This window comes from Quercus robur, chromosome 4 (genome assembly GCF_932294415.1).
Source record: "Quercus robur chromosome 4, dhQueRobu3.1, whole genome shotgun sequence".
In the NCBI taxonomy this organism is placed as follows: domain Eukaryota; kingdom Viridiplantae; phylum Streptophyta; class Magnoliopsida; order Fagales; family Fagaceae; genus Quercus; species Quercus robur.
In genome coordinates, this window is record NC_065537.1 from 77,329,267 (window position 1) to 77,354,071 (window position 24,805).

At 33.7% G+C, this 24,805-nt stretch overlaps 3 protein-coding genes and 2 pseudogenes across 5 annotated transcripts; 1 reads left to right on the forward strand and 4 right to left on the reverse strand.

Moving 5' to 3' along the window:
• Positions 1–273: 273 nt before the first annotated feature.
• Positions 274–1,498, reverse strand: LOC126724562 (acyl-CoA--sterol O-acyltransferase 1-like; annotated as a pseudogene).
• Positions 1,499–8,088: 6,590 nt separating this feature from the next.
• On the reverse strand, positions 8,089–10,082 carry LOC126722649 (acyl-CoA--sterol O-acyltransferase 1-like; annotated as a pseudogene).
• Positions 10,083–10,602: 520 nt separating this feature from the next.
• Positions 10,603–12,172, reverse strand: LOC126723796 (acyl-CoA--sterol O-acyltransferase 1-like). Its single transcript, XM_050427591.1, has one exon. It carries the CDS (start codon positions 12,026–12,028, stop codon positions 10,841–10,843), a length of 1,188 nt encoding a protein of 395 aa, XP_050283548.1. The 5' UTR covers positions 12,029–12,172; the 3' UTR covers positions 10,603–10,840.
• A 1,778-nt stretch (positions 12,173–13,950) lies between these two features.
• On the reverse strand, positions 13,951–16,591 carry LOC126723797 (succinate dehydrogenase assembly factor 1, mitochondrial-like). Of its 3 annotated transcripts, none has more exons than XM_050427592.1 (2): positions 16,438–16,591; positions 13,951–14,447 (listed from the first exon to the last, which is right to left on the reverse strand). In XM_050427592.1, the coding sequence occupies exon 2, from the start codon at positions 14,408–14,410 to the stop codon at positions 14,114–14,116; it is 297 nt and encodes a 98-aa protein (XP_050283549.1). In that variant the 5' UTR covers positions 14,411–14,447; positions 16,438–16,591; the 3' UTR covers positions 13,951–14,113. The 3 variants fall into 3 exon arrangements, with proteins under 3 accessions (XP_050283549.1, XP_050283551.1, XP_050283550.1); XM_050427594.1 differs by lacking the exon at positions 16,438–16,591 and adding an exon at positions 15,289–16,132; XM_050427593.1 differs by lacking the exon at positions 16,438–16,591 and adding an exon at positions 15,097–15,251.
• Positions 16,592–22,102: 5,511 nt separating this feature from the next.
• Positions 22,103–24,134, forward strand: LOC126723798 (serine/threonine-protein kinase-like protein At3g51990). Its single transcript, XM_050427596.1, has one exon. It carries the CDS (start codon positions 22,370–22,372, stop codon positions 23,795–23,797), a length of 1,428 nt encoding a protein of 475 aa, XP_050283553.1. The 5' UTR covers positions 22,103–22,369; the 3' UTR covers positions 23,798–24,134.
• Positions 24,135–24,805: the final 671 nt, after the last annotated feature.

A 24,805-nucleotide genomic window follows, 5' to 3' on the forward strand; every position in this document is an offset into this window, starting at 1 on the left:
ACTCTCGCAATACAAGATACAGGCAATAGAACTATGTATAACACACATGTTAATATTATCAAAGGAAAATGTTAAGGTATTATAAGTTTTATAACAACAAAAAATTACAAACTAATATATAATTAAATGTCAATGGCGTCACTTCAACAAGATAATAAATGAATATTTGAATTTCTTTTTATGGTTATTGACACATCACCTATTGCCAACATTACTCTTATCATAAACATATTTTATGTGCCAAATGTATGTAGTAGATATCTATGTCGAGGCAAATAAAAATTCATTGTACCATATTTTGTGTTACGTATGTACCCAAATAAATGTAAGAATGACATTCTTAAGAAAATCGCCTAATGCAACATACTCTTCAAAAGCCTTTTCATCAACCTTAAACCAGAGGAATGGTGGAAAAAATAGCCAAAATGAGGTAATGATCACAAATCCAATTGTCAAAGGACTCGAAATCAGCCAAGGTAACCAAAACCTACCGGCCAAAACCACCTCCTTCATGACAACCTCAACAACCAAACACAAACCATGTAAGAGGAAGAACCATGTGACCTCCTATGAAGGTTTGACGAGCCCCATGTAATAGAACATAAGCTCATGCATAAGCCTCGACACCACAAATGTGGCAAAGACAACAAAGAGTTAAGCCCACCTGTGGCCGATGACACATGTCATCATGTGGCGGGTGAGATTGTATACACTAAGGCGTAGGATATTGGTGACCATGAGGTTCCATCTCCCACCCTAGAAGTCTTGTAGTGAAGTGGTGAGGTAAGGCTCATTGAACTGTGATTCAAGCTCTATTCCTAGTAGGGCTCGAGCTAGGGTTGAGGCAATGGCTAGGATGAACTCAAGGAGAAAGTATGTGTGAAGGCAATAAAGAAGCATTATGACTTTTGGATGCATATAGTCACTATAGTCATATAAACATGCCAAAATGAAAAAAAAAAAAAAAAAAAAAAGATACCCTTTATGGCATAAATAAGAGGGGAGATATGCCTTTCTTAGGTCTTTTTAGAAGTAGGGTTTTCTTTGTTTTGGCCATTTAGATGTGACATTGGTGGATTTTTGGGTTTCTCAATTGGTTTTGGAGGTGGGTTTTCTTTATTATGGCCATTTAGATGAGACTTTAATGGAGAGGGTTTATCTTTTTTGGGGGTGTATTTTGTTGGATCTTGATGGGAAGGCAAGCAAGAGCAACAAAGCATCCAAGAGAGATTGAAGGGTCAGAACACAAAGGGCCTCTACCAAGAGCAAAGAGTAAGAGCTTGAAATTAGCAAGCCAAACAATGAAAAAAGCAGTTGTGCTTCTAAGATGAATGGAATGGAGGTCAAGAGGAAGAAAGATAAAGAGGAAAACAATTGGGAGAACACAAAGGAGTCTTGAAAGACCTTTGGAGACAATCTTGCTAATTGCATAGCAATAAGAAAGACTTACCAAGATTGAGAGCCATACCTTTATGAAATTGTTTATCTCACCTTCCATTGTTCTCTTGTATCTCTTTTTCTGCTTGTTCTCGATCTTTGTAATGTTTGTGGTGAAGAAATGAATATGAGATCCAAGACCAAGAGCTACACAAAAAAATGTTTAATGAAGGCGGCTTATTGAAAGGAAAGGATGCTCTCTCTTTTAAAAATTTAAAAAATATATATATATTTATATATATATATATATATATATATATATTTATATGTTTTGAGCCAATTAATTTTTTTTTTTTTTTTATACAAGATAGAAATTCTACTCTAACCTAATCTAAGTGTATATATACGTGAAGCTTCCTCTTGGAGACTTGAACCCTGGTCCTTGTCTCCCACACCCTATAAACACTTATACTTGTAAAGTGATCGTCGCACTAAGAATATACGGTGGTGGGCCAATTAATAAAAATTGAAAATGTAAAACAATGAGCATAAAATAAAGGGAGAAAACTTGTTATTATTAATATTTATGAGATCATACAAGATTAGCAAAACATAATTTATTGAAATTCTTTTTTTCCCTTTTGAAAAGGGGTATTATTAATATTTAAGAGAGAGCATTCATACAAGATTAGATATACGTAGGACATTACCTAAGGGTTTCTATTTTCATTAGATCACAAACAAAATAGTTATACACAAAAGATGGGCATCAGTCAAATTCTTCCACTTTGTTTATCTGTGTAAGGTTTTGTGTATAAGATGGGTAAAAGCAAACTAAATTCTTGTCTAAAGACCAAAAATATTCCTTTAGAGCCATAATTGCCATAGCCCAAAGGCTAGGCCAGTGTCACTAGCCCAGTTACATCATTCAACTTTGTCTGATATTGAGATAAAGGCAGACCTCTAGTCAGCTCCTGTTATCAACTTAGGGAGATGTTAGGCTTTGCCCCCTTTTTTTTTCTTTTCTTTTTTTGACATTTATTGGTTTACATTTACTATTCATGAAAATTTTACAAATTTACTTGAATATTATACAATGTTGTACATTGTTAATGCAAATGTGTACAATGTTGTACACATTTGTTTAGTCTGCAATGTAAGTCTTATGTAAACAGTTAAATGTAAACTAATAATTTTCTCCTTTTTTCCCTTCCTTTTTTTACCTTAATAAAAGAAGTCATAACTCATGCGATAACAACTTCAGGAGCACAGAGCATCTTACAAATAATTTTTTTTTTTTGTTGAGAAAACTTACAAATAAAACTTAGACCCAAAAGAGTTGCATCAGCTTCATGGTCTACACAAATATAGACATTTTAAATAAGTTAATTTATAAATTGAACCATTTAACTTTGTCTAAAATTCAATTTATCCTTTAACTTTACCTTCATTCAATTCAATTATTTAACTTTTAAATTCATTCAATTCGTCCCTTCTATAGTCCCTTTAGTCCACTTCAGAAATATTTTGCATTAGTATTGATCCAAAAACAAGGCATTTTCGTTTTTTTTTTTTTTTTTTTTTGCTAATAATTGTAAATGACCAAAAAACATCTTTTAATATTATTTTTATATTTAAAAAAACTAACTAATTAATAATTTAATAGTACAAATACATAAACGCAGACAATGTGGTCTGCAAATAAAAGCATTGAATAGGCCCACCCCAAAACGTTATCGTCTGGCCTACAACACTCAACAACCCTTTCTTACCAAATTTTAAAATAAATAAATAAATAAGTCCAAATTCAACGCTAATTTCATATAGCCATTTTTGTTTGGTCAATTATATGATTGATACATGAGTCATTTGAAATGTCTTTTTACATTTCCCATTTGAAATTCACGCAATTTGCCTTACAATTTCTCCACCTTGTAATTCATGGGCATTAGAGTACTCACATCAGTCAATATACAATATAAGAGCTAAATTTAGCACATTTAAATTCAAAAATCACTAACATAAGTTAAGTTAAAATTATGTAAATTTATATTGTAATATACAAGGTTAGTGTTCACGTACATATCTATTTTTTAATACTTTCTTTACTCATACACAAAAAGAGAAATAGATGATTTGAGAGAATAGTAAAAAATTGATAAAGAAATAATATTTTAATTAAATGTAATGTAAAATAGATAATTTGACGCAGATGTTTTTTACAAGTGATTATGTAAAATATAAAAAATAAGTTTTTACACTAAAATAGACTGAAATTTTTGAATAAACTGGTGTGAATGTTTTAATGCAGTACTAATTCTATATCAATCTAATAACATTATAGATGAACCATCGCACACCTTTGGTGCGGTGGTCACTTCACAAGTATAAATGCTTGTAGGATGTGAGGAGCAAGGGCTGAGATTCAAGTCTCCAGAAGGGAGTTTCACACACATATACACTTAGATTAGGATAGAGTAAAAATTATATCTTGTATTAAAAAATATATATATTATAGATGATATATAAGAAATTGTAGTAGGGACTTTCTTGATGTTTTCTATTCTTTTGTGTCTGAGAGCTTGTAATGTGGTTGCTCATGCATGCTTTCGGCCAGTGGGCTCTTTTTTGTAACTGGTCTGGGCTGGAAGCCCACTCCAGGTTTTTGTTGTTCTCTTCTTCAATAAAGAGGTACTCTTCAGGGGGAAAAAATTAAAAGTCCATGGTTGAACATTTAAAAAAAAAAATTTATTTGGGTTTCAATTAGCTCAACTGGTAAAATCTTTGACCATTAAATAAGAGATTTGAGGTTCAATTTCCGCCTATATCAAAAACTGATTGATATCTTGGTCTGATAATAAAGAACTATCATCAAGAACGGACACCATAAATTGAAATTCTCTTAAAAAAATAATTATATTTATTCCTCTAATTATGTTGTAAAATTTGAAGTCACACTTACTCATTGTTGACAACCTGTGGCACTAAATAATTGTATGTTTATTTGATGCTCTTTGTATTGAAATAGGGACTGGCCATGTCTAGTTGTGAACCACTAAAATGCACCATCTACCTATTACTCAATAATGAGAGAAAAGAGCAAAGTACTTTTTGTATTGTAGTGCAGAAACAACAAAAAATGAATGATCCAATGGTCATCTGTCATACATACCTCATATGAAGTATAAACTTTGAACTAGATGTACAATTGACATGTTTTACTGGTTTTTTTTTTTTTTTTTTTGGGTTTCTCACCTTGTTTTCTCAAATCTTTTAGTCCACTAATCACTGATCACGACGGGTGAGCCCATAGCAAAGTAAATCTCTGACTTAGGGAGATTTTTTCAAAGTGTTAGTGCCTGGACTTAAACTGGCTCTAAAAAGTATTTTATTCATATATCACACTCTTATTACATAAATGTGAAAATAATGTTGAGATACCACCTATCAAGTTGTTTTCCCATATTCTCAGCTGCTCAATTTTAGTCAAAGCATTGAATGTTAGTTTCAGAGTTCATAGCATGTATCTTGCTAGTTCCATTTTTGTCAAAACTGAAAATGACATATCGTGAAAACTGAAACTAAATTTTAATTAACTTAACTGGCAATGGCTAATGGTTAAATAAAAGATAATCCTCGCATACACCAAAAGCCGATTGATGTCTTGGTCTAACGATAAAAAGCTATATATCATTAGAAACAGACGTCATAGGTTGAAACTCTTTAAAAAAAAAAAAAAAATTCCAAAACTAAAGGACTTATTAGTTTTCCTTAAAAAAAAAAAAGGTTCTCCTAGAAAAAATTTTCTCCATTTGGGAACAGCTTATTGAAAGTTTTTAAGTAACCTTTAAAAAAAAAAAAAATGTATATATAAACTAAAAGTTGATCCTTATAAGCTTTAGTCAAACAGTTTAACAGATTCTTATCAAGTTGGTTTTTAATTGTTGTCTTTTCCATGCTGACTGATTAAAGAGCTAATCTTTCTGTTTAAGGTCACCTGCCCTCTAACAACTTGAAATGAAAATAGGCAGCTGAATAAAGTGTTTGATAAAAAATATATATAAAACAATCCAACATGGTTGCAGACTATCCAGATTCACCATCTACATGCTACTTCTGATAAGGGGGTCAAAATTTTAGGGTAAATTATATTAATTGAATCCCATAGTTTACAAGAGGAAATTAAATTTAGCTTTTTCAGAAATTTCAAATTAAAGTCTAGAGACTCTAGACTATAAAAAATGCTTCAATTCAAAGTTCAAACTATTAACTCATTTATCTGTGATGCCGTGAATGAAAAATGCTTAAACAAAATAATGTTATGGATATGTCAAGTTGTCAACACAATATTGTTTTAATTCAATCCACACAATATTGTTTGTTTTTAGTATTTTCCATTGATGACATCATGCATAATGGATTCATAATTTGAATTGAACGTTTTCTAAAGTCTATGATTTTATGTAGAACGTCTACAAAAGTTTGAGATTTAATTTGAAACCACCTTCGACTATGGGAATTTAAAATGTATTTTACTCAAAATTTTATTATGAAATAAAATATATTATAAAGAGGAAAACTGCTTACGCCATTAAGATGAAAAGCTCTTGGATTATCCAGTATTTAGTTATGACGGATATATAAGATCAATTGTCTACAGGAATTTGACGAGGATTGTTGTAAAGTATGCTCTGGTAACTCTGCAACTTACAACTAATCTAAGTAAAGTTCTCCTCAATAATATATATTAGTTATTTTGAAGAAAAAAAATTAGCCGTTGTCGTTGATTGCACGTAGAAGAAGCAGCATGCTAAATAGAATGGTAATCTGAAAGTGGCTCATAACGTTGATTATTATCAGAAAGATTAAGAATTCATATATAATTCATGCATCTCGAACATGCTGCCAACCAAAAGAGAAGCTGGATACAGATGTGATTCACAGGAGATTTATGGGGGCCAAAGAAGATTTAATGGATTTTTATGGGATTTAATTGTAAAATAAGCAATTTTGTAAGCATATAATATATATATATATATAGATTGAGAGACCCGTCATGACATCACCATTGTGACGGTTTAATGCACCGAACCTGTCACCTTCAAAATAGTCGCATATCATCGTTATGATAGGTTTGTGCACTGTACCCAAACCAATTTTGACCCCTAAAACTTATGAATGATCTGATTCGCCCGTTCACCTTCAGTATTCAACATAACTACACAACGTGTGGCCCCTGGTACTCTTTCAATAAACGACTTGTCTCAAGTAAACTTAGAAATAATAACACAAAATATATTTGTTTTCAAGAAGTCAATGATCTGTATCATTCAATAAGACCAAGAAATTATAATAAAAAAAAGGGTACTGTTTAAACACGAGAGCCTTCAGGGTCAGAAAATGAAAAGATTTGCTAGACAAACTTTCTTAGCTGAGGAAAAAACATTAGGTACTCGATTTTGAGTTTTTGACCAACATTTAACTGGTAAAGTCTCTAATAATTGAATAAAAGATTTAATATTTAATTCCCGTCTACACTAAAAACCGATTGATGTCTTGATTTGATGATATAAAGTTATCATCAAGAGCGAACGGTTGAAATTTTCTCAAAAAAGAAAATGCGAGATAAGATGAGATGTTAAAAATTTTTCCACTTTACTAATTTTTATTTGAGACTAGTCCCCTTAAAACATTTGCTAATAGACCATTTAATATCCACTTTTATGGAAGATATTAAAAAAATTAATTACTTTTTTTTTCTTTTTCTATAATAATTTTTAAATTATTTTTCCCTTAAAAAAAAGTTTTTAAAATTATTTCCAAAACAAATAGCTTTTAGATTTTTGTTAACTTTTCTCTTTGTGTGTTACACGGCTGCTCACATTTCCCAATTCTCATTGGAAATAACCTTAGTAATTGACTTAAAAATCATATTATTGATACCTGAGTGACTTTTTTTTTTTTTTCTAAATGCCTGAGTGACATATTTTCATATAATAAAAGAAATTTTATTACAATAAATATAAATTAAAGCTGGCCAGTTGTACTTGTAACTTATAATTGACCTTCCTTGGATTGACAAGAAAAGGTATATTAAGGAAAAAAAACCCAGAAATATTCCTGCTTTTAATTGTATCGTTTTGTCATCAAGAGAAGGTATAAATGATTAATTAGTAATTCTACCACCACAGGTTTTATCATTTTCTATCAAAAGACGTCACCTACTATTATTATAGATTTCACCATTCTAACTTACATTTTCCGAAATATACAGTCCGCAGACTTTTTCTTTGAGAAGAAAGTACAATTATCACTCATGACTTATGAGTACAAAATGACCATAACGAGAAGTTGTGTAGCAACAACATTTTTCCTACTATCAAATGTAGGTCAAAATATGACACCCCTCTAAATAGCTTAACCCTATTCTTTAACCCCTATGTTTGAAAATATAATATATTTTGGTCCCTCTTCACTTCCAAAAAAGGTAGTATATGCTAAATTGATAAATTCAATATACGTAACATCTCTTTTACAATATATAAACATCATATTATGCTTAAGAGCATATTATGCTTAAGAGGTACAGATGTAGTAGATATCTATGTCAAGCTAAATAAAAATCATTTGTCCTACTTCTTGTATTCCAAATATACCTTAAATAAGAGGTACATTACATAATTCTTTTCTCATTTCATTCCAAACATATCCTTAAAAAATGCGCTTAGTAGCATTCTTCAAAAACTCGCCTAATACTACATACTCTTCAAAAGCCCGAACATCAGCCTTAAACTGGAGGAATGGTGGGAAAAACAGCCAAAATGAGGTAATGAACACAAATTCAATTGCCAAAGGCCCCGAAATCAGTCATGGCAACCACCACCCGCCAGTAAAAACCACCGTCTTCAAGACAAACTCAACAACCAAACACAAACCATGTAAGAGGAAGAACCAAGTGACCTCCCACGTGGGACTCACGCTCCCCAAGAGGTAGAAAATAAGCTCATGCATAAACCCTGACACAACAAACGTGGCAAAGACAACAATGAGTGGGGCCCACTTTTTGTTGATGCCATGTGTCACAAGGGCATGTTGGGTGGAATTGTATACAATGATACGGAGCATATTGGTGACCATGAGGTTCCATCTTCTACCCCAAGTGTCTTGTAGTGAAGTGGAGAGGTATGGCTCATTGAATTGTGGCTCAAGCTCCATTCCTAGTAGGACTTGAGCCAAGGTTGCCACAATGGCTAGGATGAACTCGAGGATAAAGTATATGTGAAAGCAATAGAGAATCAATAGGACTTTTGGGTACATACGGTCACTATAGTCATATAAAAGAGCCAAAATGGCCAAAGAACACCCTTTACTGCATAATTAAGAAGGGAGATATGTCCTTCTTGAGTTTTTTTGGATGTTGGGTTTTCTATGTAGTAGGAGTGTATTGCTTCACATGATACTTGGTAAGAGTTGAGCAATTCAAGTAGTGGTTTTTCAACGAATGTATTGTGATCACGATGATAACTCTATTAAAGCCTGATGGTACACATGATGTTACTTATTGACATCACATGTTGTGTAATTGATGAATCCACGTTAGAGACTTTTTTTTTTTTAAATACACTAGAAGAGAGGAGGCATAGTTGCATATAGATGTTTCACGGGATATCTATCAACTTCAACCGTGATCTCCGGGGCCAAAAAAGGATTTATTGGATTTTTAATTGGGATTTAATTGTGGAAGCAATATTGTAAGCATATAACATAGACACCTAAAACCTGTGGAAAGAAGACTGGACCAGTTGTAGTGATGGAATTGGTTCACCTTCAATATTCAACATTAACTACAATGGCCCTTGGTTTTCAATGAACAGCTTGTCTCAAGTAAACTTAGAAACGATCACACAGACTATTTTTGTTTTCAAGAAGTGAATGATCTGTATCATTCAATAAGACCAAGAAATTAATGGCTTGTTTGGATGGAGGGAGGAAGGAGGGGAAATGAAAGGGAGTAGAGTAAAATTGGCTAAAAATAAGCTAATTTTCTACTAAATCTACTCTACTCTACTCTATTCCCCCTCCCTCTCCCTCAATCCAAACGGATCATAAAGGAGGGTATTGTTTAAACACGAGAGACAAGTCTCGATACTTGACTTTGACAACCTTTAGGATTAGAAAATGAAAAGATTTACTAGAGAGTAGAGACAAACTTTTTTATAGCAGAAAAAAAAAATTAAAAAAAAAAAAAGTTTTGGTATTTGATTTTGAGTTTTTGAACAACTTTTAGGTTTTAGGTGAGATGAGATGTTGAATAATTTTTCCACTTTACTAATTTTTATGGGTCATGCTAATGAGTACTCTTAGGGCATTGGTTAACAATTCATTTTAAGAAAGTTTTAACACCACTTTTATGAGAAATGAAAAAAAAAAATTGTCAAAACATTCTTTTTTCTTTTTTCTTTTTTTTTTTTCCTTTCGTTAGCATTTCCCAATTTTTATTTGGATCTTGCTAAAGGATACTTTATAGTATTTATTAATAAACCAATTAACATGCACTTTTATGAAAAATTGTTAAAATAATTAATTATTTTTTTCTTTTCTCATAAAATTTTCCTAAAAATGTTGCCTAAACTAATATCTTAAGACATCAGTTAACTTTTTTTTCTTTGTATTTATCACCACTGCTCACATTTCCCCATTCCCATCGGAAATAACTAGTAACTAACTTACAAATCTTATTATTGATACCTGAGTGACATATTTTTCATATAATAAGAGAAATTTTATTACAATAAATTAAAGCTGGCCAGTTGGAACTTATAAATATTAGACCTTCCCTAGATTGACAAGAAAAGGTATCAAAAAAGACACAAAAATATTCCTGCTTTTAATTGTATCGGTTTGTCATAAAAAAAAAGGTGTAAATGATTAATTAGTAATTCTACCACCACCGGTTTTATCAATTTCTATAGCAGAGGACGCCACCTACTATTATTATATTCTAGTCAAAATAAATTATACCATTCTAACTAACATTTTCCGAAATATACCATCCACAAACTTTTTCTTTGAGAAGAAAATACAACTATCATTCATGACTCGTGAGTACAAAGTGACCATAACAAGGAGTTAAGTATCAACAACATTTTTCCTACTTTCAAACGTAGGACAAAATAATTATGATACCACTCTGCATAGCTTAAACCCAACCTTACCTTCCTAAGCTTGAAAATTCAATATATATAACATCACTGTCACAATATATATATATAGCGCAACCATATGTAATTCACATGCTATGCCTATGAGATACAATGTAGTAGATATTTATGTCAAGCCAAGTAAAAATCATTGTTACCACTTTTTGTATTCCAAATATACCTTAAATAAGAGGTATATTACATGTATTAGATACATAAAACTCTTTAATATCTTCTCTTTTTCCTTTCGTTCCAAGCATACCCTAAATTGATGTACGAGTAACATTTTTCAAAAACCCGCCTAATACTGCATACTCTTCGAAAGCTCGAACATCAGCCTTAAACCGGAGGAACGGAGGAAAAAACAGCCAAAACGAAGTAATGAACACAAATCCAATTGCCAAAGGCCCCGAAATCAGCCGTGGCAACCGCCACCCACCGGTAAAAACCTCCGTCTTCAAGACAAGCTCAACTACCAAACACAAACCGTGTAAAAGGAAGAACCAAGTGACCTCCCATGTGGGACTCATGCGCCCCAAGTAATAGAAAATAAGCTCGTGCATGAACCCCGAAACAACAAATGTGGCAAAGACAGCAATGAGTGGGGCCCACTTTTTGTTGATGCCACGTGTCACAAGAGCATGTCGGGTGGGATTGTATACGGTGATGCGTAGCATGTTGGTGACCATGAGGTTCCATCTTTTACCCCAGAAGTCTTGTAGTGAAGTGGAGAGGTATGGCTCGTTGAACTGTGGTTCGAGCTCCATTCCTAGTAGGACTCGAGCCAGGGTTGCTACAATGGCTAAGATGAACTCGAGGAGAAGGTATATGTGAAAGCAATAGAGGACCAATAGGACTTTTGGGTGCATATGGTCACTATAGTCATATAAACATGCCAAAATGGCCAAAAGAACACCCTTTACTGCATAATTAGGAAGGGAGATATGACCTTCTTGGGTCTTTTTGGAAGTTGGGTTTTCTTTGTTTTGGCCATTTAGATGTGCCATTGGTTGATTTTTGAGTTTCTCTATTGGTTTTTGAGGTGGGTTTTCTTTACTATGGCCATGTTGTGACTCTAGTGGAAAAGGGTTTACCTTACTTGAGGTGTTTTGGGGTTTTGAGGGTGTGTTTTGTTGGATCTTGATGGGAAGGCAAGCAAGAGCAACAAAGCGTCCAAGAGAGATTGATGGGTCAGAACACAAAGGGCCTTTACCAAAAGCAAAGAGCAAGAGCTTGAAATTGGCAAGCCAAGCTATGAAAAAGGCAGTTGTGCCTCCAAGATGAATGGAATGGAGGTCAAGAGGAAGGAAGAGAAAGAGGCAAACAATTGGGAGAACACAGAGGAGTCTTGAAAGACCTTTGGAGACTTTCTTACTAATTGTATAGCAATAAGAAAGACATACGAAGACTGAGAGCCATACCTTTATGAAATTGTATATCTCACCTTCCATTGTTCTCTTGGATCTCTCTTTCTTTCTTGTTCTTGATATCTGCAGTGTTTGTGGTGAAGAAATGAATGAGATCCAGGACCAAGAGCTCAGAAAAAGTGTTTGATGTCCATAAATAAAGGCCGCGAAAGACAAAGTCGCTCTCTTTCCTTTCCTTTTCTTTTCTTTTCCTTTTTTTTTTTTTTTTTTAAGACAAATGTTAACGAGCATGCTTAAATAAATGAAAATGTATAATACTAATCATTTTAGATATTTTAATATTTTTTCTCTTTATAAAGTTGATTTTACATTGAAAAATATGACATTAAAGTTTAAAAAAAAATTGTAAAAAAGAAAAAAAAAAAGTTAAAAGTTGCCGTTAACGAAACACTTTTTAAAAATATTGGGCCGATAAAGATCGACCGTGGAAAATGATAACCACAAAGTGCTTTTAATCGGTGGAATAATAAAATAAAAGTTTTGATAGTTCTTTTCTTCAGCCCGAAAAAACATATTTCAAGTTTTTAACTCAGGTTTGTTAGGCGTTTTTTGACCTTTAAAAAGTAATGACTAGTGGCAGCAACTTCGTTTTTTTTGGTAACACTTGTGGCAGCAACTTCGCACGAAGTTGCTGCCGTGCGAAGTTGCTGCCACAAGTATTACCAAATGCGTTGCACCAGTTTCACGCATTTTAAATTACATCAGCTTTATGTAATGGACTACATAAAACTGTGCACTTTAAACATTATATCTGCGCATGGTGCACTGAAAGTATATGAGAGCCAAATAAATTAAGAACTTTTGTATGTCGACGTATTAGCTCTTCTCCTTTTTTAAGAGAACTAGATTCAAATCCTTCTTTCCATTGTTGAATGTATTTGGTTATGGGAATTAAACTTAAGGTTCCTGAAAAGAATCAAGGTGTTCATGCATGTGTTATGTGTTGATGTTTAACACAAGCATAAATTGACCCTTTCAGGCTTACTCTAATGGTGGAATAGAGTTAATTCTTGTCTACAATAGTTGGGTAAGGCCTATATGACACATAAATTCCCTCAAAACAAGGGCAATGGTGAAGAAAAAAATCGACCATATGACATGTCTGTGTGCCAAAAGGGTAGTAGGTAATGTATTACCTAATAATTAACCACAGTAATAACCTATTCTCAGGAAGAATTAGGAGTATGTATGATCTTCCCAAGGTAATGATAGCAAAATTGGACAGAAACTGTAATAGCAAAAAGATTTAGTAAGCATTCCTCAAGGCCCACGAACTGTTGGGCTGGTGGACAGCCTCAACCCTTGTGAGGATTTGAGTCTGGAAAACAAATACCAAAAAAAAAAAAGGTAGAGGGGGAAACAAAGGGAAATTGTTACATAAGCAATGATTTGTTAAAAATGAACATATTCAAAGCTCACGCATGGATGAATGGGCAACAAGTTGTGGATTTGAATCCAAAAAATAAGGGACATGAATAAGTTTTTGGGGAGGGCTAGGAGGCGGAGCCTAGGATTCCCTTCTATTTAGTATAAAAGTGAAAGTTAAAAATCTAGAGTAAATTGATGGTACCTCCTTTATACAAAGGAAGTTTCTTTGCCATCCGAATAAAGGCCCACATTCTGCTCTCATAACTCAAGACTTTGGGTCATTTCAAAGCACTAATAAACAGTTAAACACCAAACTAAAGGGAATACTTACATACTCCGAGAGCATTACTCCCTCCTCTCATATGAGTGGGCCCATGGTGGGACTCACATGTGGAGCCATCCCTCAAGTGAGAGGAGGGAGCATTGGCCCCGGACTATCTAATAATTTTCCCCAAACAAGATACACCCATAAAAGAATCTCTTAATGCATGGTTTATGTTTTATGGCCAAATGACAATTTATGTGGATGTGGGGAAGTGGTTCCCAGTACTAATTATAATTATTTGAAAGAGAGATCCTGACCCAAGTGTCAAAGCAGTGTATCATATCTTAATTTACTAATAGTAAGAATTTGGGAGCAGGATATGGATATCATATTTCTTTTATCAGATAACCATTTAACTAATGAACAAAACAAATTTCAGCTTCAAAACAGAACAATACTTGAATAAATGTCTTAGTTCAAGGCTTAGGATCTACGGTTTCGGACACACTGACATTTAATGATGACAACCCAACAGTATCAGGGCTCTTGAGTTGATCTAGCTGTTTCTGACCACGGCGAAGTAAGTACTCAATGTAGAGGAAATTTTTCCGATCTACCTGCTTGGAATTACGGCGGAACTCACCTGACACAATTGATTCAATCTTATGTCGATCTTCAGCAGATTTGGAACGAGCTGCCCTCAAAAACCCTCTATATAGACTAAGTACTTGCTTCTGCATTCCAGAAAGCTTTGGACTGCTAGAGGCTCCCATAGCATCTTCTCGTTAAGTTTGCAATTGGATATGCTTTCTGAACAACAAGAAAAGGAATTTATGAACTTTCTATACTCACGGGCAACATAAAACAGTATTTATTCGTAAAACTTAAAACAAAAACAACCAAAACTATATTTTGAGGAACACAAGAAACAGAAGCATGTTTCTAAGCAAAGTGAAGAGACATCTTACTTCTCACTTTCAAAATGATTATAAGAAAGGAGACGAATATGATAGGAGAAGAAAAAACTATACAAAGTGGTTATCATATCAGTATATGCACATGCAAGAGTTAAAAACAAAAGAGTAACTTATGAGTATGGTCACAAATTCAAATAGAAATTGCTAATGTAGGTAATGCAAAGTATCAAGTCGCATTTCCAATCACATAAAAGAAGAAGAAGATAGACACAAAATTGTTCTACATGTAGTACTCGGATATTATGACTTTCAGAAATAATTTCTCTTCATGCACTTAAGACATCCTAATAATGAGGAATCCAGTAAAAATACAGTTTAAAAGAATTGCTAACCAAAATAAAATTTGGAACAAATGAAGGAAAAACAGAAAGACTTCTGGCAATCTTGTTAAGAATTTATACGCAAGTCAAAGATTTTTACAAAGACTCAAAACCCATAGGTTCATGGCTAAAGATGCATCAATCAAGGGAAAATAATTAAACCTTGATCGCATCTCATTTGTATATGAATTGGGGTAGAAAAAAGAAACTGGAAACTTTTTTCTTAACTTGAGACAACCACTTTTTCATGCATGGGTACAGAAATGATGGAAGGGGATTGCACATGTTTTGGCTAGTAGTTTGTGCATCTACCAAATTCTGAGGTTCAGAGACAATAAAAAAAGAAAGAAAGACCTAAGAGCATCTTCAAGAAACAATGCACTAGACTCCCAACATGTTCCCCTGGAAACAACCATGCATCAACTTAATGGGAGGTGGAGACCATTGAGGAAATTATAAGGGACAACATGTGTAAATAAATAAAATTACTTCTGGACTTTTTATATTGCACTTAATATGGATAGTTGTATGTACAGGGGCATCAATGAAAAAACACAGGCAACATGTACTATGCTAAAATGCAAGCACAGAATACATCCTATCTAAAATTAGACAATAAATCTATCAACAGTGCTACCGACATAAAAAATTTTCAAATTTCTTTTACAACATCGGAGGTGGCAGATAATGTTTAGTGCAATATCATTTCACATGAATAACCACTAGTGTCACTTTTATCGTAAACCAATCAAAACTTCCCAGGCTGTCACCTCAGCAATTGTGAATTTTATTATCTAGACTTATTGTAAACCTATAGCCTCAGTGTGCCAGACAAACAATGTGAGCACTAAGCTTTCAAACATCCTATTGTCAATGTCAAAAAATACCATGCAAGCTTAGGATCACTGAAACACGTGAAAGACAAATAATGGAAGATCCATAAAAAAGTATTGGGGTTACATCAGCCACCATCTTGTGTCTTCCAATCACACAATATCCATAGAGGACTTTCCTCAAACACACGGTGCGCTTGCATACCCACATACAGAAACACCTACAAACACTCATTCATACATGCATACACACCTACATATATATCTACACAGCATTTTAAATCAGACCCAGAAGCTAATTTATTCTATTTTTTAGGAAACTGATGTGTTTATGCCAAAATGGTAGCTAAAACAAACTCCCAGCAATCAAGCAATAGCAAGGTAATGACTTCAAAAATTACCACTCTGTTTGATTGGTAGTAAAGGGTCATATTACAATGCAAAAGATAACATTTTTAGCGCTAACTTGTTTGTTAAAATCAAGGGAAAGAAAAAGAAACAGACAAATATGAAAACTATGAATCTGATCAAATGTAAAATGGGAATTTTCAGACACAGAAATAGGATTATATAGTTTCTAGTATACACATAAATCATATTTGGAATCAAAATCGTCAAGCTCATAGTTCATATATAAATGGCAGTGTAGTGAGTAGTGTGAAGAAAATACCTGTAAAATGAGACACTCAGCAAGAGAACGAGAGAAGCTGGGAATGGAAGCCATTAAAGAGCATATTGAACTTGGACACGTGTCTGAGGATTGTAGAAGCATTGATGACTAGGTAGCTGTGTGCATGGGTTACCACTATGGGCTGAGAATTCCAATGTAGAAACCAACCCAGTCCAAATGGGCTGGTTATGTTGATGAATTGGGCCTTAAATGTTTTATGTTTGATAAAAATTTTAAGAACTATTCTTTTCTTTTTCTTTTTTTCAGAAGTAGACTTCATCAACTATCTAAACATTAAAAATTATTGCAATTTACATCATTGTCCCTAAATTATATTAAAATTTTGTAAATTTATTAAAATAATTTTCAAATTTTCAAAATAATTAAAATAAAGATAAATAAAACCAACCCAACACTTTGAGTTAAGTTGAATTAATTTGGTTTTTTCAAATTAATGGGTTAAAGATTTCACATAAGAATGGATGATAATTATGTTGCTCACGAACTAGCTTGGAGAGCTTTAACAACTGAAGGATGTAATATGTGATTTGATACACTCTTTAAGTATTAGAGGCACAATAAGATATCACAACAACCTAATTTTGAGTTGTGGTGGGTTTAAGTTTATTTTATTTTGATTTATGGTACGTTGGCACTTTTGTTTAGTGTGAAAATATTGTGAGATTTTGTTGTGTATATAAAATAACTCATTTAAATCATGTACTACAAAAGCATTGAGTAAAAAAAGGCTAAAACTGCTTGATTCTTTTTTCTTTTTTTTTTTAAAGGCTCACCTCTGCCTGTAAGCAGATGAACAGTTGGGCTTGCGGACAACCTCGAGAAGATTTGAGGCTGGCTGGATAACATTTTGTTTGATTACTATAGCCTATGGCCCATAGGCCTAATAAACCCCACTCCCACCCTGTCCAAAAAGGATGGAGAGAGAGAGAACCAGAGAAATTAACAAAACAAAAACCAAAAGAAGAAACAAGAACCAAAACGCAAAAGAAGAAAACAAAACAAGATATTACATAAGCAATGACAAATTAAAAAGGAACATATTCAAAACTCAAAGATGGGTGGGGTTATATCCATCAATAACATCAAAAAAAAAAAAAAAGCTTCCAATATATTTAAAGACACTCACGGATGGATGGGCAACAAGTCATGGACTTTTTTGCTAAACAACAAGTTTATAAATGGACTTGAAACCAAACAATAATGGACAGAAATAAGTTTTTTTGGGAGGCCTAGGAGCCAAGGATTACATTCAATTATGTAGTGTAAAAAGGCAAATAAAAGTGAAAGTGATGGTGAAAAACCTAGGGTAGATCAATGGTTACCTCCTTTATACAAAGGAAGTTTCTTTACCACCCAAATAAAGGTGAAGGCCCACATGACTTGCCATGGTGCTTCTCATAACTTAAAAGAAAAGGGTCACTTCAAAGCAAATATTCAACACCAAACAAAACAAGCACCCAATAAAGAACCTCACTGAATGGTCTATGTTTTATAGCCAAACCTCAATTAATGTGGACGTAGATTTGTGGGCATATATGTGGTTCTTAGAGCCAATTATAATTGTATGAAAAGAGAGATCATATTTCATGACCCAACGTGTGAATCCATGGAGGTTAAGATGCATATTTCAGGTGCGGTGTGGTGCCCCTTCTTGAAGGGCACGTTTAGCCCATTTTTGTTTGGTGTGTGGCAAATAGGTAGATGTCTTTTTTTTTTAGGTGTAAAGAGGTAGATGTATGTTATAATGTCTTGGGAAGCATCTGATAGTGACCATATGTTTTAGCAAATAAAAGAGAAAAAATAATGATGTGGTAAATTTTCAATGGAAAAACCACTTTGAGAATCCAATCCTACAAGAAAATTCAGTACAAAAGAATAATTACAAAAGCATATACTTAAAAAACTTTGTAGCACTAAACTCTCTATGTAACCTCTACAAAGTAAAAACGCTATATTTATTTCCTACCGCAGTAATCCTAGAAATTTTTGTTTACATACGGATCTTCTCCACGAATGAACCTCATCCACATGAATCAGTAATAGCATTTCAAGGGACTTCTCAAAGATTTGCTACCATGAACTCACTAAAAAGAATATTTATGGTTTTAAAGAAAGGTTGAGGCTCAAGGTATATAAAGAACACTTGTAACTTATTATTCTCGTTTTTTTTTTTTTTTTTTTGGATCAAAGCAAAAGGATGAATATATGTTTTCGAGATCTACTTAGTGTGATTGCCTAAGAATTACTCGCTCACTGAAAAATTCTTAAGTATTCCTAAAGTACGAAGAAATGGTATTCTCTCCTCTCATATTTATGGTAGACCCTACGATGAATTTAATAAGTGAATTCCACCATAAATATGTGAGGAGGGAGTACTATTTTCCGTACTCCGAAAATATCTAAAAGTTACTCATTGTTCTCTCATTGAAAAACCATGCTTAAGATGCCTTATTTAGGTAGATTTAGGTTAGGCACAGACATGTTTTCTAGCATAATTTGGAATGGTAGAGACCAAATGATTTTGCTCAAGCGAGGGTAAAGCAAAATACTAGTGAACTTTCTTTCTGCTTTTAATGTTAAACTTGAGCAAGCTTGGTTTCTCTTGAGCGAAAAGGAAAAATAAAAATTCTAAACTCAAAACTCTTCAACAAGTTCTTAATTTAACTCTAATCAATCTCAAATACAACAAATTCAATGCTTTTGTACTAATTTTGTCATTGAAACAAGCCAACTGTAAATCCTAACATACACAATAGTTTTTCATGAAGCCTAACAAACCTAGCATGAGAACCTTCACTAATTAAATTGATGTTAAAAATGTTGGGTATTAAGCTTTTAAGTTTCCAAAACTATTATCCCTTTCAGAATTAAAATTTATTGATTTAAATTTTTAATTTTTTTTAAGTTTTTCAATAGGTTGCGGAGAGATTTTCCATTACAAGTATTTTGGTACTTGATAAACTTTGCATTATTATTCTAAAGTTTTCATTTATGTTTTTACTAGTTATGGTTAAACTTTAATAAAGAGAAATTTAATTTATAGATATTTAGAATATTACTATGTTACTAGTGTATACAAGAGAAGGTCATTGTTATTTTCTTCAAACCTCAAACGGGGAATGTTTTCTCCCTTCAAATATGTGGTAGTGTCATTTTTCTAAATCTCTAGGAAAAAGAGTATAATTACTCCAAAAATTGAGTCAACTGTCGGAAAACGTTTTGGGTTTGAACAAACAGCGAAAAAAAATGTTAATCTAAGATTATTAAAAAAGCAAAATATCTACCGACTTTTTAGTTTCTTACTCAACCTTCGATTGACTTTTTGCTTCACCACCTAACAGGACTCAGAAGCTGCCGGTGTTGACAGTATATGCCTTAAGCATACGCATGCAAAGACTTAACGAAGCTATTAATAATAGGATATTAGGATCCAAAGAGTTGACCAATGCTTTAATAACAGGATATTAAGATCCAAGCTATTAGTAATAGGATATTGTGTCTAATGTAAGTATCATTAGGACTTCACACAACTTTTTACTATGATCTTTATTTCCAATTTTCACCCAAAAAATAAAGTTAATAAACAATTATATTATAATAACTACATTAATCTTATTTTAAAAATGAAATAGGAATATGGTTTATAGAGGGCTAGAAAGCCTGAAATCACCGTATAATATTAGACTTATTAGGGTTAAGTATACTTAAAAAATAAAAATAAAAAGGTATGTTTGGAAGTTTTAGAGAGAGAGAGGGAAAAAAGGTTAGTGCTTAGTACCAAGAGAAATTATTGTGTATTCCCAGAATACCTAATAATTTTCCTAGTACCAATATAATACATAATAGGAGTTTTTATTTTACCTTCACAATTTGTTTCAACATCCCTTCTCTCATAGAATGAGATGCAATCTAATGAAAGTAAGAAATAAATGTATCAATATATTAATTCTTTGTTGTTAATTCCATTGACATATAATAATTCTTGAAGATAAAATGACAATTATATTTATTGTAAACTAACATCCTTCTTCTCTTTATCTTATATTGTCAAATTGTTTCATACATCCAGTATACTACACTTTCATCTCGTATAAATGTGTATAATTTAAAATGTTTCAATAGTTATAATAATAGGGGGCGATGATTTAAACTCTAATTTTACTCATAAAAAAAAATAATTCTAATATAGAAACCTTATATTAGGATAGTGTAGGGGTGAAATTTACAAGTCAACAGTGGGCTTTGGGCCCTGCGCGGAGTCTAGCCATGACAAGAAGGGAAAACGGAGCTAGAAGATTTCCAGCTCAATCTTGTTGGGCCGGACTTATTTAAGGGGCGTCCGAAGAGGAGTGCCTCCTCGGACACACCAAATGGGAGTCCAACGTACACCCTGCACACAGTGAGGAACCATCCCAAGCAAGAGGAAAATGTTAGACGTCCAGGAGGCAACCACAACTGCCGCATTAAATGCAAGGAAGTTACTTTTCCAACCGCATTAATGTAGAGAAGACAGGTGAATAGTGTTATCTTGGCCAGTGCAACTCACAGAAAGATAAGGTGGATGTCCGATGGGACAGGCACTCAAGTGAAAGTCCAGATGGTTAACAAGTGTAAGGCCCTTATCAATTTGAGAGTGCTATATAAGAGAAGAAAATCCCCATGAAGAGGGGATCGGAGAATTAAGAAAAAAGAAAGAGAGAGAGAGAAGCGAAAGAATTCTGTAGTCTGTAACTAAGAGCAAGAGGTGCACTTATACATCTCCTCGGATCGATACCCTGGGAACTAAAATGGAATATTCTCACGTTCAATATGTTGCATGGCATACACCTAACTGACGTTCACTTCGTCTAGCCCTAGTTCTGTAACCCGCTCTCTACAAATTCATTGTCTGAAGACTTTTGAGCCAAAACCACTTGCTTGCTGGGCCTGGGCTCCAAAAACCGCCCCTACAGATAGTTTTTCACATTTTCATTTATTTTGTAGTTTCAAAAAAATTGATCAAAGAGAAACTATCTCATAATTTCCCTTGTTTAGCTTGACATGAGATAGACAATGATAACTCTATCTCATGTGAGATGTGAAGCTAAATAAAGATAATAATTTTATCCCACACAAAACTAAATAAAGAAATTAAAAGATAATTTTTTAACTCATTTTAAGGTCGCTATCAATTATAGAAACTAAAATACTCTAAAAAATAAAACTTTACATTAATTGGAACAAAGTCAAACTTTGACCCCAAAAAAAGACTTTTGGAGTTAGAAAATATTGACAATTACATGTATTATATTAGAGAAATATTATGTATAGAATAATTACACAATAAATTCTAAATAACAAGTTGTTACTGACTATTATTAATAGATTAAAAAGTCATTTCTAATAATAAATTTAAATTAAAATCAACAACAGCTGTAAAAATATTCTAAAAATTTTGTAAACTTAGTACTTCTCTCGTTATATTATCCTCTAAACACATGCATAATTGCATATGCATCACCAATATTTTATAGTTCTAATCAAATCAAATAATAAAAAATAAACTTATCAATAAAAAAACCCAATATTTTATAGTGCATTATTTACATTTTACACCATTGGGATTCCAATTTGGTGGGCTCCAAAGCCACCACCCTAACAATCCGCCACTCATTTCTTACAAATCTCTCTCCCTCTCTCTCTCTCTCTCTCAAAAGAAATGCAGAAACCACACATGTAACAGTTGTCTATTTTCCAATCCCAACAACAACAACATCTGCACTGCCAAAACCCAAAAAACCTCAAAAACTGTCTTCACTTTTCCCTCTTCTTCTTCATCTTATGTTAACCAAAGACCACACCTTTTAGATTCACATACTAGAACCAGACATCATAAAACCTCAAAGACCCAGTTTAAAAAACCAAAACTTTGATGGGCTATCTTTCTTGTAAAGCTGAATCAGCCATTTCCATCTCCAATTCCCACACCCCATCTTCAAATTTTCCCAGCACCACTCACAAAAAACCCATCAAGATCAAGCATTTTAACTACTGTGATCTTGAAGCTGCCACCAACAACTTCTCTGATCAAAAGTTGTTGGGAAAAGGCAGCCATGGCTATGTCTACAAGGCCCTCATTCATGGCCGCCAAGTTGCTGTCAAGAAACCGTCTCGAACTCCTTCTCTCAGACCAGATATGCCAGCCAGTGAGGTGGATAATGAGATTGAAATCTTGTCCAAAATCCACAGCCCAAGACTGGTAAATCTACTTGGTTTTACCACTGATTCTGAAAATAGACTTTTGGTGGTTGAATTCATGAGTAATGGTACTTTGTATGACATTCTTCATTCCACAACTCGACCTCCTGGTTGGGGTCGAAGAATTAGATTAGCTTTGCATACTGCTAAAGCCATTGACATTTTGCATTCATCAAACCCACCTGTAATTCATAGAGATATTAAGTCTGCTAATGTGTTAATAGATAGAAACCATAATGCTCGGTTGGGTGATTTTGGATTAGCACTTAGGTGTCATGTTGATGATTATAGACTGAGGTCTACACCCCCTGCTGGGACTATGGGGTATTTAGACCCTGGCTATGTGACCCCAGATAATTTGAGCACAAAGACTGATGTGTTTAGTTTTGGGATTTTGTTGTTGGAGATTATTAGTGGAAGGAAGGCTATTGATGTTGGGCATTCACCGCCTTCGATTGTGGATTGGGCAATTCCTCTTATAAAGAAAGGGAAGCTTTCTGCTGTTTATGATCCAAGGATTGAACTTCTTAAGGATTTGGTTGTGAAGAAGCAATTGGTAGTGATTGCTGGGAAGTGTGTGAGGTCGTGTAGGGAGAGGAGGCCGACAATGAAGGAGGTTGTTGGGTGGCTTAGTGGGTTGAGTAAATTGGTTCCACTTCACTCATGGAATGGTCTTAATAATCCGTGTATGATGGTAGAGAATGTTGGGGTTCCGGTGGGGGTGGGATTGAGAGATGTGAATTCGAGAGTGGAGAGTGTGCAAGGAGGGAATTTGGATGCTGTAGATGGGAAAGTTAGTAGGTTGTCGATGAGGAATTCACGGAGAGTGTATTCTGATTTGGGGTTCAGGAGCAACTTGATGGAACTTATGGCTGGTCATGATGGGGAGGGTGATGAGGTTGAGCCTGGTTCTAAATCAGGGAATTGGAGTGCTAAATTAGGTAGTGGAAGATATTTCCACCGGAGTTGTGGTAATGAAAGCGATGTTCTCCATTTGAAGCAAAATCAATCAGCTGGGGAAGGTTCAGATAGATTTTCAAGAGAAGATGTAATGTCTCGTTCGAATTTTAGTTCTCAGGCAGCTGAGGGTGTATCTAATTAATTGCAAAACATTCACTCAGAGCAATTTGACAATGGAGCAAAGCCCAGTCTTGTAAGCTTTTCTTGTTTGCAGATTACATTGATGTAGGTTTGTTGGTAGCTCATTATTTGTGGATTTTACAAAATCAACCTATTCCATGTTGATTCAAATGTTTATGTGTTGTTTTATTCACATTTGTGGATAAAGGGTACATTGCTGATGTCCCCCTTATAGGTTGTTTATCCTTCTTTCTCATGAAATGTATGAAAAAAGGGTTGCTGCTGAATACATATCAAGATCCATCAGTGGGCAGTAATCAGATTTTTGTACTCTTTTAATACAAACTGTAGTTCTGATACCTTTGTTATTTTTAATTTTGCATTTTGTCCTTCTTTTCATGTAAACATAATTATTTAACGAAATGATTTTTTTTTTTTTTTTTTTTTTTTTTGGTTTACCATATTTCAAGAATCCTCAGAGTCACAGTAACAGCCAAATATGGCCTCTTGAGTCTTGCATCAATTCTCTGTACCCAACAGATGTTTTGAATTTGAGTAGATAATCTTTTACTTTGTTCCAAAATCTGGAGCCTGAAGATAAGTCTAAATTTTTTGACTTGCTAATCATAGACACGAGAAAAAACAATTGCACTACATGCTTCCAGTCAGGTGTCAAGGTCTAGCACATGACAGCAGTGCTTATATAATCCTGATACTGAACACTGTTCATTAGCACAAGCAACAGATAGAGAGCATTACTTTGGGTGGAATCCAAGCCTGAGAGCACCCATGTGTTATCCATGGTGTGCTTCTCAGAAAATATCTAGTTGATTTTGACCCATCTGCTCAAAGATAAGTATACAATAATACAAATCAATGATGACTTAAGTGCAACATTTCTATGATTGATCCCTAGTAGCCTCATAAAATGTGATGGATTGGATATTACTCAGCAGCAAATTGAGATGTAATATTATTGGCATACAATGGAAAGTTTAACAGTGGAGTTGCTATTTTCCTTTCAATCTCC

Coding starts and splice junctions, on each gene's coding strand:
- LOC126723796 (XM_050427591.1), bottom strand. CDS start 12,028: ATGGAAGGTGAGATATACAATTTCATAAAGGTATGGCTCTCAGTCTTC.
- LOC126723797 (XM_050427592.1), bottom strand. CDS start 14,410: ATGGGAGCCTCTAGCAGTCCAAAGCTTTCTGGAATGCAGAAGCAAGTA.
- LOC126723798 (XM_050427596.1), top strand. CDS start 22,370: ATGGGCTATCTTTCTTGTAAAGCTGAATCAGCCATTTCCATCTCCAAT.